The sequence below is a fragment of the Talpa europaea genome (assembly GCF_964194135.1).
Source record: "Talpa europaea genome assembly, chromosome: 11".
Lineage (NCBI taxonomy): Eukaryota > Metazoa > Chordata > Mammalia > Eulipotyphla > Talpidae > Talpa > Talpa europaea.
Window position 1 is genome coordinate 18,443,064 of NC_140078.1, and position 15,849 is coordinate 18,458,912.

A 15,849-nucleotide genomic window follows, 5' to 3' on the forward strand; every position below is an offset into this window, starting at 1 on the left:
TGGAGTTAGAATCCCTGCGGGTGGGGCTTAGATTCCTTTGGGGGACCGTATGAGGGCGTTGGGAGGCGGGATTAGAATACATTAGGGGCAGTGTTAGGAAAATATTTGGAGGAGGGTGCCGGGGTTAGGATCCCTGGAGGGCGGGTTGAAAGTGCTGGGGGCGGGGTTCTGATCCTTCAAAACGGAGTTGGGATCCCCGGGAGGCAAGGCTAGTAGCCTCCAGTAGCCAAAGCTTTAAAATTTCCTTAGGCAGCGGAATTTGGGTTTTAAGAGGTGGAGACAGAGATTAGAATTCCTAGGGTGGGGTTTGAATTTTCGGGGCGGGGTTAGGCTCCTTGGGGCGGAGTTAGCATCGCGGCGGGCGCGCCTAAGGCAATCGGATGGCCTGTGGGCGCCACCCGGTCCAGCGTCCCAGCCCGTGCGCACCTCCGAGGCGCGGAGGAGAGTCGGGGGGCCGGCACAGCTCAGTGCCAGAGGGGCTGGAGACGGCCCGTGGCGCGGACGCCGCTCCGAGCGCTGCCCTAGCCTTTCCTCGAAAGTCAGTCCGTCTTCCTTCGGACCCGGGCGTCCCAGGACCCCGGTAGCTGCAGAACTGGGGGGGCGCTCGAGCTGCGAGGATCCGGGTTGCCCGCCAGAAGAGCGGGGGCCCAGGTGAGTGCGGAGGACGCGGGAGCCCAGCACCCCGGGTGGTGAGCTTGTCCTGAGGGTCTTCGGGCTGCAGAGGAGCCCCGGGTGGTGGGCAGGGCTCGTTGGGGGGGCGGGGTAAAAGGGGTAAGGAAGTTAGAAGGGTCGGTGGAGGAACCGGGCACTGATTATGAGATGAGGGGCCAACCCCGCTGAGGGGAGCGTGCCCACCTGCGAGCCTGGGAAAGCCCGCGGGGCGGGGACGCTCAGGCCACCAAGTGACTTTACGCTCGAGCCATCTGGGTTCCCCTTTGCAAAAGAAGAAGAAAAAAAAAATGAGAAGGAAGGGATGGGGCTTCACGGAGCCCGGGGGGGGGGGAGGGGGGAGATCCTTACAGTTCCTGGTGGGTGTGGGTGGCGGGTCACAGAGGGTGGCAGCCACACTGGGGAGGGGACAGCTGGCCCTGTGAGGCAGCCCAGGCAGGGGCTGCAGCTGGGTCGTTCCCTGTTCTCCCTCTTCCATCCCCGTGGTCCCCATGCCCACAGGTCTAGGTCAAACCCCAAAATCTCCTGCACAAGCCACAGGAAGGCTGGCCCTTCACTTTCCTTCTTGTGAGAGCTTGGGCCAGTCACTCTTCCTCCCTGAATTCCAGTTTCCTCATCTGTCAGATGGAGCTGTTAATTCTTCCTTCCAAAGCTGCAGTGAGCTAGAATATGTGAGAGCTGATGTCTGTGACAATTTGTGTAGTGGTTAAGGAAGGGGGCTTCTGGGAGCAACCTATGAGCTGGACCTTGGGACAGGGGATTGGGCCTTTCCACAACTGTAGGATGGAGAGGATGATGATGAGGCCTGCACAGGGTTCTTTTGAAGACTAGATTGAGTTACTGAAGGGAGACTCTTAGGACTGCCTGTCAGGTACACATGCCTAGTACATGATTACTGTTGTCATAGCAATGTGGTCTAGCCCAGTGGTTCTCAGACTTCAATGGTACACCAGAATTAGCTGGGAGGCTAGTCAAAACACCTATTTCTGGACCTTAAACCCAGAGTATTGGATTCTGTAGGTCTGATACAGGCTCTTTCCCAGATGCTGATGATGTTGGTTGAGGGACCTCACTTTGAGAACCACTGGCATAACCTTTGACTGGTACAGAGAGTCTCAATAGGTACCAGTTCCTTTATCCCACTTTCTCTACACTATCTTTCTGGAGGGATTGCGTTGGGGATGGGGAACAGTTAAAATACAGAAAAATGAAGAGAACAAAAGACAAATTTCTCCCAGAAACATACCATCCAGAATTAACAAATGTTAACCTTTTGTCCTGTTTGCTTCAGATTTTTATTTTTTATTTTTTAAAGATTTATTTATTTATGCATACAAGGACTGGGGTATAGGCCAGAGGTGTGGGGATGAGAGGATTCACCAGAGACAGAACAGGGAACAGAACAGGCAGACTGGCTGAAATACACTGCTGAGGGGACCAGTGGGCGAGACAGGAGAGGTCTGCTGCACCATGTGGGTTGCTCCCTAGCTGGGGATCAAACTTGTGCTGCAGTGGCTGCGGATAGCTTCATAGGTTGTGTCTTAACCCATTGCGCCACCAGGGAGGCCCTGCTTCAGATTTTTTTAAAAACTAAATTACTAGAAGTAACAGATATAATTGAAACCTCCCCACCTTGCATCCCTCCAGTCCTGGGTCTTTCCCTCCCCAGAAGCAACCACTGTCTTACATTATAGTCATTCCAGTCTGTGCCTATATAAATGTATTATATGTGTGTATTATATATATACACACATAGATATGTATGTATAAACAACACATACCATGTTGTTTTCTTTTAGAAATCTACATAAATGTTATCTGTGAGATTCTTTTGCAATTTCCCTTTATCTTTAAGTTATTATCATTAAGAACTTCTTGTCATGAAGTTGTCAGCATCTGGCCAAGATGAAAAATAGAGGTCTAGTTCAATCCCTCCAACTGGTGTGTCTCGGTGGGTAGGTCACCACCCCATCTTATTTCTCACTTGCCTGTTGATGATCATTCAGGTTGTTCCAGGTGTTCACTACAACAAACTGCTGGGCCCATGCTCAATGTGTGACCTTGGCCACAGGATTAGGTGTTTCTTGGGGAAAATAGAAGCTTGAATGCTCTCCAGAGGGGCACAGATGACCTCTTCTTTTGCATGAGAGGAGGACTATGCCTGGTAGAGAGCCGGGTGAGAAAAAAGAGATGACTCCTCTCAGTCTCTCTAGACCCAGGCTGCTCTTGCAGGAATCTCGTTCTCTGCTACAGAAGAGTAATGGTGTCCCTGCACCTGTTCACTGTGCCTGACACTTAGTAGGTACTCAAGCAATGAAAGTATGATTTTTTTATGTGGGTAACAAATATTTTAGTATATTTCTATAGTCTTCAGTGCATTTTTTAACATAACTAGTAAAATGCTATTTATACAACATTTATTCTACTTATTTGTTTAACATTACATTGTAAGCATTTTTTCCATGTCATTACAATGTTCTTGAATTTTTGATGGCTGCATTGTGTAATCCAATGTTTGGATGTGCCATACTTTATTTTCCCATCCTAGCAAAGCACTTTTATTTAGCATAAAATTTTTAAAAATATTTCTGAGGTGGAATTCAACTATTGTTATAAAATTAAGCATTAAATTAAAGTGAAAAATCAGTGGCATTTAATGCAGCCACAATTTTGTGCAACCAACACGTCTAGTAGTTCCAAAACATTTTCATCACCCCAAAAGGAAACTCCATACTCATTTCCTTTTCTAAAAGGAAACTCATTTCCCCTCCTCCCAGCTCTTGGTAATTGCCAGTCATCTTTTCATATCTGTAGGTTAATTTATTCTGGATATTTCATAGAAAGGAAATCATACGATAGGTAGGTATGGCCTTTTGTGTCTGGCTTCCTTCATCTAGCATATTTTCAAGGTTCATCTACATTAAAGCATTTAGCAGTACCTCCTTTTTTATGGCTGAATGATATTTTTATTATATGTGCATATATACCATGATTTGTTTATTCACTCATGCATAGATGACATTTCGGTTGTCTCATTTTTTGGCTATTGTGAATAGTGCTGCTAGGAACATATATGTGCACGTATTGGCTTGAGCCCCTGTTTTCAGTTTCCGTGGAATTGCAGAGTCATAGAGTAATTCCATGTTTAACTTCATGAGGAATCTCTAAACTGTTTCCACCATTTGCATTCTCATAACAATATATGAGGATTTCTGCGTCTTTGCCAATGCCTGCTATTTTCCTTTTTAGAAATTATTACTATTATTATTATATTCAACCTCGTGGGTGTGGGAAGCATGATTCTTAATCTCACCCCAACCATTTAGCAGGGCTTGGAGGGGAGACCAGGGCTTGGACTTTAAACTCTTTTAAGGAATAAATCCCTTGACAGCACGGATAAGTCAGTCTTGTACCACTATCTCTAACATCTGGCACCTGGCACATAGTAGGGCCTTAAAAAAATTGAATGCTCAAATGTTGGACAACCTCTCCCCTCTCCCTGAGATATTTCAGCCCATAGGTCTATTTTGGTTGTCCCCACGGTGATTCTTTTAAATTCATTGCTAATATATGAAGTCCAGAACTCACATCAATGTGGATTTCTGTCTTCTCTTGAAAATTTGGAAAATTGTCAATTCTGGGCCTGGAACCTACTGCTATGCTCCTCTGCTTTTCACTGATGGCAGCACTGGTGAAGCTGAATAGGTACTGCCGGGAGACGACTCCTGGCTTGTCCAGTTTGTACCAGCCTTGTCTGGACCACTTTCCTCATATGGATGATCTTGTGGGCCCCTATAGCCATGTGGGTTTTCAAGCCCTGCCTTCCAGTCATGACAAGCCTCCTTTTTTTTTTTATAAAAAAGAATGTCAGACTCAGAGAGGTAAGTAATTTACCAAAGTCACACAGCAAGTTAGTGAGACAATCTTTTTTAACTTCTATTTTAATAAGCCCCACAGCACTTTGATCACCAACCCATTTCTCCAGGTTCCTTCACCTGACCTCCTGTCATTATCCCTATATATTATGACCCAGGAGACACAGGTGCAGTGAAGAGAATCGGAGATCTCCTTCATCTCTGCCAGTGTAATGAAGGACAGTAGAGAGAGTGCAGGACACATGAGTTTGAGTGCTAGTGCTGCCGCAGGCAAGTTGTGATGCATTAGGCAAACCTGTTCACTTTCTAAGTCTCCATTTCATCATGGGAACAATGAGAATAAGCAGAATATTCCTCACAATTCATGCAATTCCTTTGGTGTTAACACACCCAAAATGATACTACATATTTCCTTTGGGTGTATGTCTTAGTTTGAATGTCCCCAGAAGCAGACTCTAGAAAATATTTCAAATGAGTTTACTTTTTAAAAAAAAAAATTATTCATTTATGCATACAAGTACTGGGGTACAGGCCAGAGGTTTTGGGGGGGTGAGAGGACTCACCAGAGACAGAGTGGGGAACAGAACAGGCAGATTGACTGAAATACACTGCTGAGAGGAGCAGTGGGCGAGTCAGGAGAGGTCTGCTGTGCCATGTGGGTAGCTCTCTGGCTGGGGATTGAACTCGTGCTGCAGTGGCTGTGGACAGCTTCATAGGTTGCATCTTAACCCTTAGCGCCACCAGGGAGGCCCTAAATGAGTTTACTTTTTACAGTCATTCCTCACTAATAACAGGATACATTCTAAGAAATGTATCATCAGGCAATGCTGTCATCGTGTGAACATCACAGGGTGTACTTACGCATACCTCAATGGGATCACCTACTACCTGCACTAAATGGGGTAGCCTGTTGGGACCATCATCTAAATGGAGTAGCCTGTTGGTTGAAGGAATGTGGTTAAGCAGCACACAACTGTAGTTTATTTGGGAGCACATCCCAGAAAATCCTGGTAGGAAAATGATGAAGCGAGAGAGGAGGGAGGAAGTAGATGTGTGTGATCAAGCCAGTCACCACTGTGGCCACCTGGAGCTCGGGTTCCCGGGGAGACTGCGAGCCAGTGAGCATGCTCAAGAGGTAGGGGACTGGGAGATTTAACTCCCTTCTGTCACCGGCGGAGATCTGCTCCGAGGGGAGATATTATTTCTCTAGTGCTTCCATTTGCCAAGTTCATGGGCAGAGCAGACACCAGTGGCCAGAGAAGACTCTCTCAGGCAAAGAAATGCAGGTGCTGGCAGTTGGAAGTCCAGTGAGAGTGTTTGGAAACGGTGAAGGCGCCGTGGTACAGGTGTATGGAAATGCAGAGACCGGTCACCTGGAGGGTCTATATGGAAGTAATGCAAGGACACCTTAGATTTGTCTGTCATGTTCTCACTTTTAACCATGACAATGTATTAATGTTTTACTAGGTAATAAAATGTAACTTTAAAAGCAGAACTTATACCCTCCAAAACAGAAAAGAAACTGAAGCTCTGTCAACTATAAGAAAGTAGCTGTGAGAGGATCAGAGTATGGATTACCGTAGTTTTAAGGTATCTGTTTGTGGAGGACAGACTTGGGGATAGCTGGAGGAAAGCTCGGCCATCCAGAAAACTAAAGTCATTTTCATTCAGTTATTCAACAAATATATATTGAGTACCTGTGTGTCCTAGTTGTACAGAACGGTGTACAAAACAAGTTATCAACCTCTTATCTCTTAACTTCTAGGGAAGACAAATGATAAACAAATCAATAGATAATATATTAGGTGTGTTAGTTCAGACTCTCAGTGAGATTAAATGTGCAAGAAATTTATTAGAGGGAGTGGCAAGGCTTATCTGACTCCAAATGACTAAGAAAGGGTGGAGGGAAGGAGGGGAGAGGAGGTAGAGTGTCCTACATCACAGTGCAGCTCTAAGGAAAGCTTGGCAAGGCTGTCAAGGAGACCTCAGCCACAGTCAGAGTTCCCCTGGCGCAGGTGTCCCTCAGTATCTCTGCCACACTAAGTCATTGGCAACAGTAATGGACATCAGAGCACAGCAGCTGGGGCCATTGGTCAGGTCTACACTCTCTAGTTGGGCATCTGAGAAGCCCATCCGTGTGGCCACCACATTCAGTGGAGGCTAAAAGCCAGGAAGAATACAGCTGGGAAGGGACTAGAAACTAATGGCAGTTGGGGGTAGGTGTTCCTATTTTAGCCAGGGTAATGAGGGGAGACCTCTCTGAGAATGAGATCTGGGACGAGACCTGGATGAGTGAAGTTCATTCTAGAAATCAGCATGTGCAATAGCCCTGGGTTGGAAGTGATGGTTGATGAGTTGAGGAATAATAAGAGGCCAGTGTGGCTGGAATGGAGAGGAAAAATCAAGGAAAGGCTGGCAGGAGCTAGGTGTGTGAGGTTGAGGGGAGCCCAGATCATGCAATTCTTGTCACCTGTAAGGGACCTTAGGCTTTTATTCCAAGTGCAGTAGGAACCCGGGAAGGTTTTGGGGAGAGGGACATGACCTGCTTGTGTTGTAAAAGGCTCACTTATCTGTAAAGCGGAATGGGGATTTGAATCCAGCTCTTTCTGACTTCAAATCCTATCTGATATTTTCTAAACTTCCCTGCCCCCTCCTATCACAATTGCTGTTGATTTCTGCATCTGGCCAGGTGACCCAAGAGGTAATATTAAACATGTTAAGAATTTACTACATGTTTGAAGTAGGTTAAAACACGTGCATCTCAGAGCCAGCTTCCTGGCTGGCTCAGTCAGACAAATGACCAGAGACCCTGACTTCCTCTTCAGCGTGTTGCTCTGCTGTTGTGTGAGAGCACCCACACTCAGGGACTGTTGCTCCCACCTGGATAATGAAGGTCTCTCAAATCCCTTTCTGTTTGATAAGTCATGGTCTTGATTTCTTTGATCAGAAGAAGGATTGGCTCAGAAAAGGGGAGAGATGAAGAATCAAGGAATGACTCCCCCAAATATCCATTAAGGGCAACAGTCATGTGGGGGTTTGGGTGGTTCATTCAGAAGACCATTAGGGATTCCAAGGAGAGCTAGGTAGGGCTATGTACCCCTGGAAACTTCTCAGGAAATTGGCCCTTCATGGGGGAAGATGCCCTCCACCCCCACCCCTGTGACTGAGCTGTTCCGAGAAAAGAAAGTTCCTCTAACTGGACAGTATTGAGCCCTGGGCCTCCAGCAGACTGCCCTCCTGAGTTTCCTCTTTGGCTTCCTTATCCTCCCTTCACCCCACCCCTCCAGCCTTTGGTACTGACCCCAGTGGAGGGTGAAATGCAAGAGAGCTGTTTCCTAGTTCTACCTGCCACTGATTACCTGGAGATCTTCTCTGCTATGGACCTCAATTTTTCCATCTGAAAATTCTGAAACTGCCGACCTCCGCCAAGTACAGTAGGCCTGTAGAGGGCTAAACACTGTACGTTCGCTCCACAAATGTCTGGCAGGCATAATACATGCCAGGTGCTTCCCAGCCATGGTTTCAGTGCCAGCAGCTTCATAGGCCTATATGCCACATACCCTCACCTACTCTATCCAAGCTTGCTATTTAGGAAGCCTTTGCCTTAAGTTATTTATACTTGAATGTGAATTGCAATCCCTTGTAAGAATTTCCTCTACACTGGCAGAACTCTTTGAGTCTTAAGGGGGCAGAAATCCAACTTATACAGGCTCAAACAGAAGAGGGAGGTTATTGAAGTGTCCACCAGCACATTGGCTTCAGTCAAGGAAATTTGTTTCCACATTTCTTACTCTTCTCCACAGCCATGAGTCTCTTTTCCAACCAAATAGATGATGCTTATTGATCAGGACTAAATCACAGGCCCATCCCTTCTTCTGTTACTTGAACTCTGATTGACCAGACTTAGTTACAGCCCACCCTAATAGCCAGGAGTTGAAGCCTAGTCTCCCTTGGTCCATGAATGGGGGAGAGGTGATTTATAAAGGAACAATGGGAAGCTATTTTCAAAAGAAGGGGGTGAAGAGGCTACACAAGAAAGAACACTAAGTGTCCCCTTCAGAGAACTTATCACCCAACATCTCACTTCACATCTGGAAAAAATGGGGACCTGAGAGAGGTTGTTACTTGCCTGAGGTCACACAGCAAACTTGTGGCAGAGGTGGGACCAGGTCAGGTGTTCCTCACCCCTACCCTCACAAGCCTTAACTTGAGCCTAAAATCTCCCAGAAAACCATCTCTGGCAGGGCCCTGGCCTCTGTTCCTTGGACCTCACTCTGGGGGTGCAGGAGTTATCTCTCGACCTCAGCAGCCAGCATGCTGACCAGGGGAAGCAGCCAGGCTGATGCTCTCATTTCCCTCCCTTATGCAAAGCCTGAAGAAGCTCTGGGGTCAAGGAGCAGGTTTCAGGTTCCAGCACATTGCAGTGACCTAAAGAAGTATCTGCATGGATCAGCAGTTTTAAACTAGCCTGAGGCCTGGGAAGCCACTTCTGTTCTCATAATCTAATTTTTAACCACATTAGACAAGTAGAAGTGTATGTTCAGAGTTTCTTCAAAGCCTTTCACATCCGTATTGCACAGGACCTCAGGCCAAGCCTGAGAAGCAAGTACCTCTTATTTTATAGGGAAGACAATGAGACTTAAAAGAGGGAAAGTGAGGGCCTCCCTCGTGGTGCAAGGGGTTAAGACACAACCTATGATGCTATCCACAGCCTCTGCATCACGAGTTCGAACCCCGGCCGGCCACAGAGCTACCCACATGGTGCAGCAGATCTCTCCTGACTCACCCGCTACTCCCCTCAGCAGTGTATTTCAGTCAGTCTGCCTGTTCTGTTCCCCACTGTGTCTCTGGTGAATCCTCTCACCCTCCTGTGCCTCTGACCTGTACCCCAGTTCTTGTATATATAAATAAATCTTTAAGGAAAAAAAAGAGGGAAAGTGACTCATGCAAGGTCACTTAGTCAATCAGTGGCAGAAGCAGGATCCAAACCCAAGCATCCTGACCCCAAGTTCAGCCCTCATCTCACTACTGTGGTGGGCCTCAACCTTTGATGTTCTCTAAGAGCCTCCTGAGGAATTGTTAGAAATGCATATTCCAGGCTCTCATCCCCAGAAACTGGTTTGTTCAGTCTAGAGTGTGGTCCAGGAATATACACGCATCAGCAAGAACTACAGTCCAGGAATATACAAGCATCAGCAACACTACAGGTGTTGCTTAACCACATTTATGTCAACTGTTGACCACATATACCACAGAGGTCCTGAGAACTATCCCCTGGAGCCTAGGTATACAGCAGACTCTGACCCAGGTTTGTATAATTACACTCCATAACTTTCACACAGCAGTGACATTGCCTAATGACCCATGTCCCCCATCCCTGACTGTAACGGGTGCAAGTAGCAGAAGTACACTTAAACTGACTTACGCAAAATTGAGAATGTATCTTCTCATGATCTAGAAAAACTCTGAGGTTGAAAAGCTGAAGGCACAACTAGATCCGAGCGCTTGGACGTGTTTGTGGAGATCACTCTGTCTCCATGGCTTAGTCTACTTTCGTCTGTGTGGCGTCACTGAAAGGCATCCCCTTCTTACATGATATGAGGATGGCTCCAGCTTCCTACATCTACATCTATAATAACAATCCTTCTAAAAAGAAAGTGCCTATTTTCTAATTTTTCCATACTAGGATTTGAAGACTTTGTATGAAGAAAAGATGTATTTCATGATGTTTATACTATGTGTTAATAATTGTGACATATTGGGAAAAATAAATATATCGTAAAATTTACATTTTTACTTTCAAGATATGACTGTAGGAAATTTTAAATTACAATGTGACTCAATACATTTCTAGATCTAGTGGTCATAAAAATGAGCTTTTTCTGAGGAACAAACACATTTTATGCAAATTTGACTCCTGTTGGTATATCACTTTTTTTAAAAAATTCACATTTTATTTTGCAAAAATTGGGAATTTAAAATTTAAAATAGGGAATTCCCTATTTTAAAACATTAACTTATCAAGTGTTACAGTATCTCTACACTTATAAACCAAGTGAATTGCAAAGTGTTCTTTATGCTCCAGAGAAGTGCTACATTTGCTGGTAAACAGAAATAGTTGTGGTTAATACCTCCGGAGAACACGCTGTGTGAGCACCCTTATACTTATCAACTCCATTCTCACCACCACCCCATGCAGATGAACACTGCCATCTTTCTCAGAGATTCCCTCGCACCCTGAGTCAACAGAAGGCTTTCAGAGACCACCCCTCAGTGCCCTGTGACTCTTGAATACGTAAATTCATAATGAAAGTAATAAATGCTCAGAGAGGTGGCCAGAACTGCTTTACATCACACAGCAGTGGCTTTCTCAGAACACCCTGATGTTGCTAAAAATCTATGAAATGTAATATTTTATGCCATGCAAAACTACACTGTATGCTTTATTTCCCAGAAGGGTAATACACATTTATCTCAAATCAAACAGAAGTGTTTCTATTTTAAATGCACACAAGTACATTATAAAGCATTAATTAATTGCAATAATTTTTCAAATTAATAAGCCAGCACTCCAGGAGTCCGAATCAGTTCTGATTTTATTCACAAAAGGCAAATGAAGTAGAAACTTCATTTGAAGAAACTGCTTCAGGTTTGAGGTGGTAAATTGTTCCCAGTTCCCACCAGGACAAAAACATCCTTGTGAACAAAAATAAGCATTTTTTTTAAAATAACTCCCCTAAATCTAGGAATGCAAGGTTTTTTTTCTTAAACTACGAACACATATTTATGTTAACAAGATAAGTGTAACTGAGTTCTAACTGCTTTTAGAAGAAAATTGTAATTCTGCAGAAATGAGGAAAGCAATCACTTCCTTATGTGACTGGGCCCAGCCTGTCTTCTCAGCAAATATGTGTACACATTTTGAGAAAGAAATGAAACAATTCTTCTGCTTTTATAATTAAGTTTTGACTCTAGTTAGGTAGACATGTTTTAAGCATCTTAAATTTTATTAATCCAGCAGCAAAATCTGTCAGCTCTACCTCCAAACTATCCCTCAAATCTTTTCACTTCTTACTTTCCCAGTAGCCACCACCTTGGGGCCAGACCACCACCTGCTCAGGCCTGGACACTGCAATATACAGGGTTCCCTGCCCTTCTCCATGCATTCCATCCCACAGAGAAGTCAGTGGAATTACTGAAAGTGCTGACTGAATCCTTTCATTCTCCTGCCTACACCTTGCCATTATTTCCCATCATCCTTTGAATCAAATCCAGATTCTTCACAAGAGAGTGGCGGCCTTGTCACATACCATCCTCACCTTTGCTTGTGATCTCCAGTCATGCTGGTTGCCTTTCAGTGCCTTGTTCTCCCCAAGCACATTCCAACCTCAGGACCTTTGCACTTGCTGTTTTCTCTGCCCGGAACACTGCTCCCTCAGAGTGTTACCTGATTGGCTCCTTTGTGTCATTCAGGGCCCAGGTCAACATCATCTCAGGGGCCTTCCCTAGCCCCCCTGTCTAAAGAGACCCCGTATAGTTGCTCCCTATCACATTCTCTTTCATTGTCCCACACTTTCCACTGACTGAATTTAACTTGTTAATTGTCTGTGGCCCCCATTCTTCTCCTTTGCGAGCTCCATAAGGACATAAACTTGTCTCATTTGTGGTAAAAATGTTCAGTAAATGAATGAATGATGACCAAACAAATCCATCTGAGAAAGAAGGGAAAGAAGAGAGGAGAGAGAGGAGAAAGTTGTTATAAGGCAATTTTAAATTGATACAAAGGATAGGATGCCTTGATTATTATTTAGCTAGATTGTTATGTGACCTCATCTTCGTCATTTAATATAAAATGGTAATTTATTATACATAACAGTATGATTTTACTTAACCAGTCGCCTGGAGCCTGACTCCATACAGAGTATTTACTACCACACATGCTTTCCCCTCTTCCAATACCTGCCAGTAGGTTTTATTATTACCCCATATTGCTGATAAGGAGCTGAGCTGGGGAGGTGGGAGGGGCAAGTGTTAACTCAGGATTTCTGACCAAGAACCAGAAGCACTCACCAACCCATTCTGTGCTGTCAGCTCTCCCTGTTGAATTTCAATTATCCTTGTGATTTATTTTATGCATGACTGTGAAACGTGTGGCTCTGTGAGAGTGTGACAGACCTGGTTGTGAGGGAGCCAGAGGTCCCTGGGCAGAGTGAGCTCTGCATGGCCAGGGTGGGGTGAGTGGGGCTGGCAGGGAGGGAAGACAGGGAAGGCAGTGGGAGCCAGACTGGGCCGGGGGGCTTGAGATCCAGCCTTGAAGACTCCCCCATGTGGACCTCATGGGTTCCGGGCTCACCTCCCTTCTCTCTGCAACAGGATGGGGTGTGTGAAGTCCAAGTTCTTCCCGGACAGAAGCAATAACTTGAAAACAACTCCCAGTGCTAACCCGCACAGTCCCTTGTACGTGCCTGATCCCACGTTGTCCAGCAAGCGGGTGAGTTGGGGAGCACAGAGGGACTGGCAGCTGGGGTGGGGCTAGGGGACTGCCCCTCAATTGTCCTAACTTCCTGGTTTCTCAAAGTTGAGCAAGGTGTGTTTGGATGAAATGAGGCTGAGCAGTTACCCACAGCACCCTAACTCTTCAGAATATATCTGCACCCAGCCCCCGAGTCAAGAACCTCACTTCTTACCCTGCCCCCCAAGTTTTGGCCCATCACCCTGGGCTCTAGTGACCAGGTGGGAGAGAGCCTGGCAGCCTCAGGCCTCCATGGTTGCATAGGCGGTGCTGTGAACAGTGAGTGACCAGGCCAGAACAGAGAGCAGCACCAACAGTAATTTAATGGTGGTCTCCACCTCCTGGCAATAACTGTAACAACAATTGTCATCGTAACAAAGCAGCAATGCTAGTGGGAGTCTAGGCATCAGCAACAGGACCAATAGAAGAAGTAGCCAAGCAGTGGTGATACTGGTAGACATATTTACTTACTTATCTTGTGCTTACCGAGAGCTGATGATGAACCAAGCACTACCCTAAACACTTTGCAGTTACTAGCACCTTTCATCCTCCTAAGACTCCTATTGTAGGTCACAAAGATCAAATAACTCTCCAAAAACCACTTGGTTAGTAAGGGGGATCGCCTGGATTCAAACTTGGGCAGTGCAGGTTCCAAGTGCTGGTGGAAGGAGCAGGAACACGTGCTAATGATGAGCAGCAGTGAGCCTGGAGGTATCAGTAGCAGAAGTAATGGCAGCTCACAGCCCCCAGCACTGCTTGTCGTGCAGCAGCACCAAACAGCACCGTGGTGTCAACAGTGACAGTTCGAGCAATGGCAATGACAGAATTCAGAGCAGCCGTAACAGTCATAATCATCCTGACCATTTGTCAAACTACTATGTCCCAGGCACTGAATGAAGGAGTTCCACATCGTTAATCCTCACCAGAAGCTGTGAGCCAGGAGTTACACCACTTTACAGCAGAGTGGGCTAAGGCTCAAAGAGGGCTCATGGCTCCCAGGGGTCACACAGCCGGGAAGTGAGTGGGAAAACCAGGTCTTTCTAAGCCCAAGGTTGGGGTTCTTTATACTCTGCTGTCCTTCAGTCCATTCCCTTAACTGAGCTTCTCCAGGGGAAGCAGAGGCTGTGCTTATTGCCTGCAGAAGCTGGGGTGCACTCCTTCCCCAGGAGGGGGTGAGGAGGGCATAGAAAGTTTTTACTCTGTTGAGGAGAGTTCTATTATCCAATTGCCCTTACTCCTTGATCCCAAACCTACCCCTAAGCCCTGCTCCTAACACATTTACTCCCTTTGTCCCATGACAGCCTGGAGAGACTGAAAGCAAAGATCTTATCCCAATATACCCATTCCTTCCAAAGCATCTTTCACAGGACCTGGATTCCTGACCTTTCTCCATCCTGCTTGCCATTCTCCAGATATGATGCCTAGAGCAGGAATCATTCTAGAAATGGGAAAATAGTAGAAGAGTCACCTTCCTCCCTCTGACACATGACCTCTATTAATACAACCTGAGATTACATGAATTTTTCACATTGGTAACTAAGCTAAAACCCAAAATCATGCCCTGGTCTGCCTCTTCTTGAACTGCATGACCCTGGGGCCTTTCCATGGCCAGGGCTCCAGGTTCTCATGTTCCCTCTAACTTGTCACCAGATAGATGTTAAGAGTTTTCTTCACCAGTTTTAAGGGATGTCACTGTCAGTCATTCATTGTTCTCTCTTATAGGGTATTAGTTCTGCAGTAAATTAATGAGATTCCTCAGAGAAAGTTCCCAGGTCAAATTTGCTTGAGAAACACTAGGCTCCTTCCCTGTGGGGGCCCTTTATGAATCTTTGTAATGGATTTTGTGACTCTCTCCAAAAGGATGTACTTCTCAGGGTTTCCCAAAACTGTTTCTTTAAATTAGTGCTTCACTTATATATATGATTTTCCTTGAAAATAACCACAAATTACAGGGAAAGATAGAGCTTCTTCTGACCAGTGTACCCTTCCCAGAGGTATCAACTATTGTCAGTTTGGTGAGGACTCTTAACAGTTCCCATGAATTTACACTGACACATAGTATGTGTCCACAGAAGGTGTTTGGGAGGTGTGTATGCATTTTATCTGAATGTATTATATTTATAATGCTGAGGAAATAGCTTTCTTCACTCAACAATATATCTTTGAGGTCTAGTTGTGTGAAGCTTGTCCCCCCCCTCCTATAAGAATTGTTTGGGGTGCCTTTTTTAGATGTCATTTCCCCTTTAGATGCACATGTCAGCTCTTTCACATACTAACGGAACCTTTATTCGTGGGACATATTGGAAGCTCCAGGGTTTCTTCATACATACCTTGGAAAACCCAGATGTGGCCCAGTCCCCTCACTGTATGTCAAGGAGGACAAACCAGCATTCCTCATGATATCCAAGGCTGAGGGCAGAGCCTATTACTCAAGAAACCTGGATTCTTGGCCTGGCTGTGCCCCCGGTATGCTGTGTGACCTCAGGCACAGCCCCAACCTTCTCTGGGCCTCTTCCCATGACACACAGGGCTATGATGAAATGCTCTTGGATATCCATTCAACACAGACCTTTTGAGGTACCACACACTATCAGATTCATCCCTTTCTCCATTTCTCCCCCACAGGGGCCTAATAGTAGCGGCAGCTCACCAGGGTCCCCAGAGGGTAAGTATCTGGCAAACATGCGCAGTGGAGCCTTGTGTTATGTGGAGGATTAGGTTAGAGCTTGAGGTAAAAATCCCAAAAAGTCAAAACTGCCTTTGAAAATCTCCCCAGAGTACTTCGTACAGGTT

The 15,849-nt window shown here is 45.7% G+C and overlaps 1 protein-coding gene across 1 annotated transcript in view; it reads left to right on the plus strand.

The window, feature by feature from the left end:
• Positions 1-574: 574 nt before the first annotated feature.
• HCK (HCK proto-oncogene, Src family tyrosine kinase) overlaps positions 575-15,849 on the plus strand; it is a gene marked incomplete at its 3' end in the record, with an annotated part of 34,457 nt that continues 19,182 nt past the window's right edge. The window contains exons 1-3 of the mRNA XM_084246693.1: positions 575-651; positions 12,918-13,035; positions 15,682-15,721. Coding sequence (XP_084102819.1) covers positions 12,919-13,035; positions 15,682-15,721 — 157 coding nt within the window. The 5' untranslated portion in view covers positions 575-651; position 12,918. The remainder of the gene's footprint in view (positions 652-12,917; positions 13,036-15,681; positions 15,722-15,849) is intronic.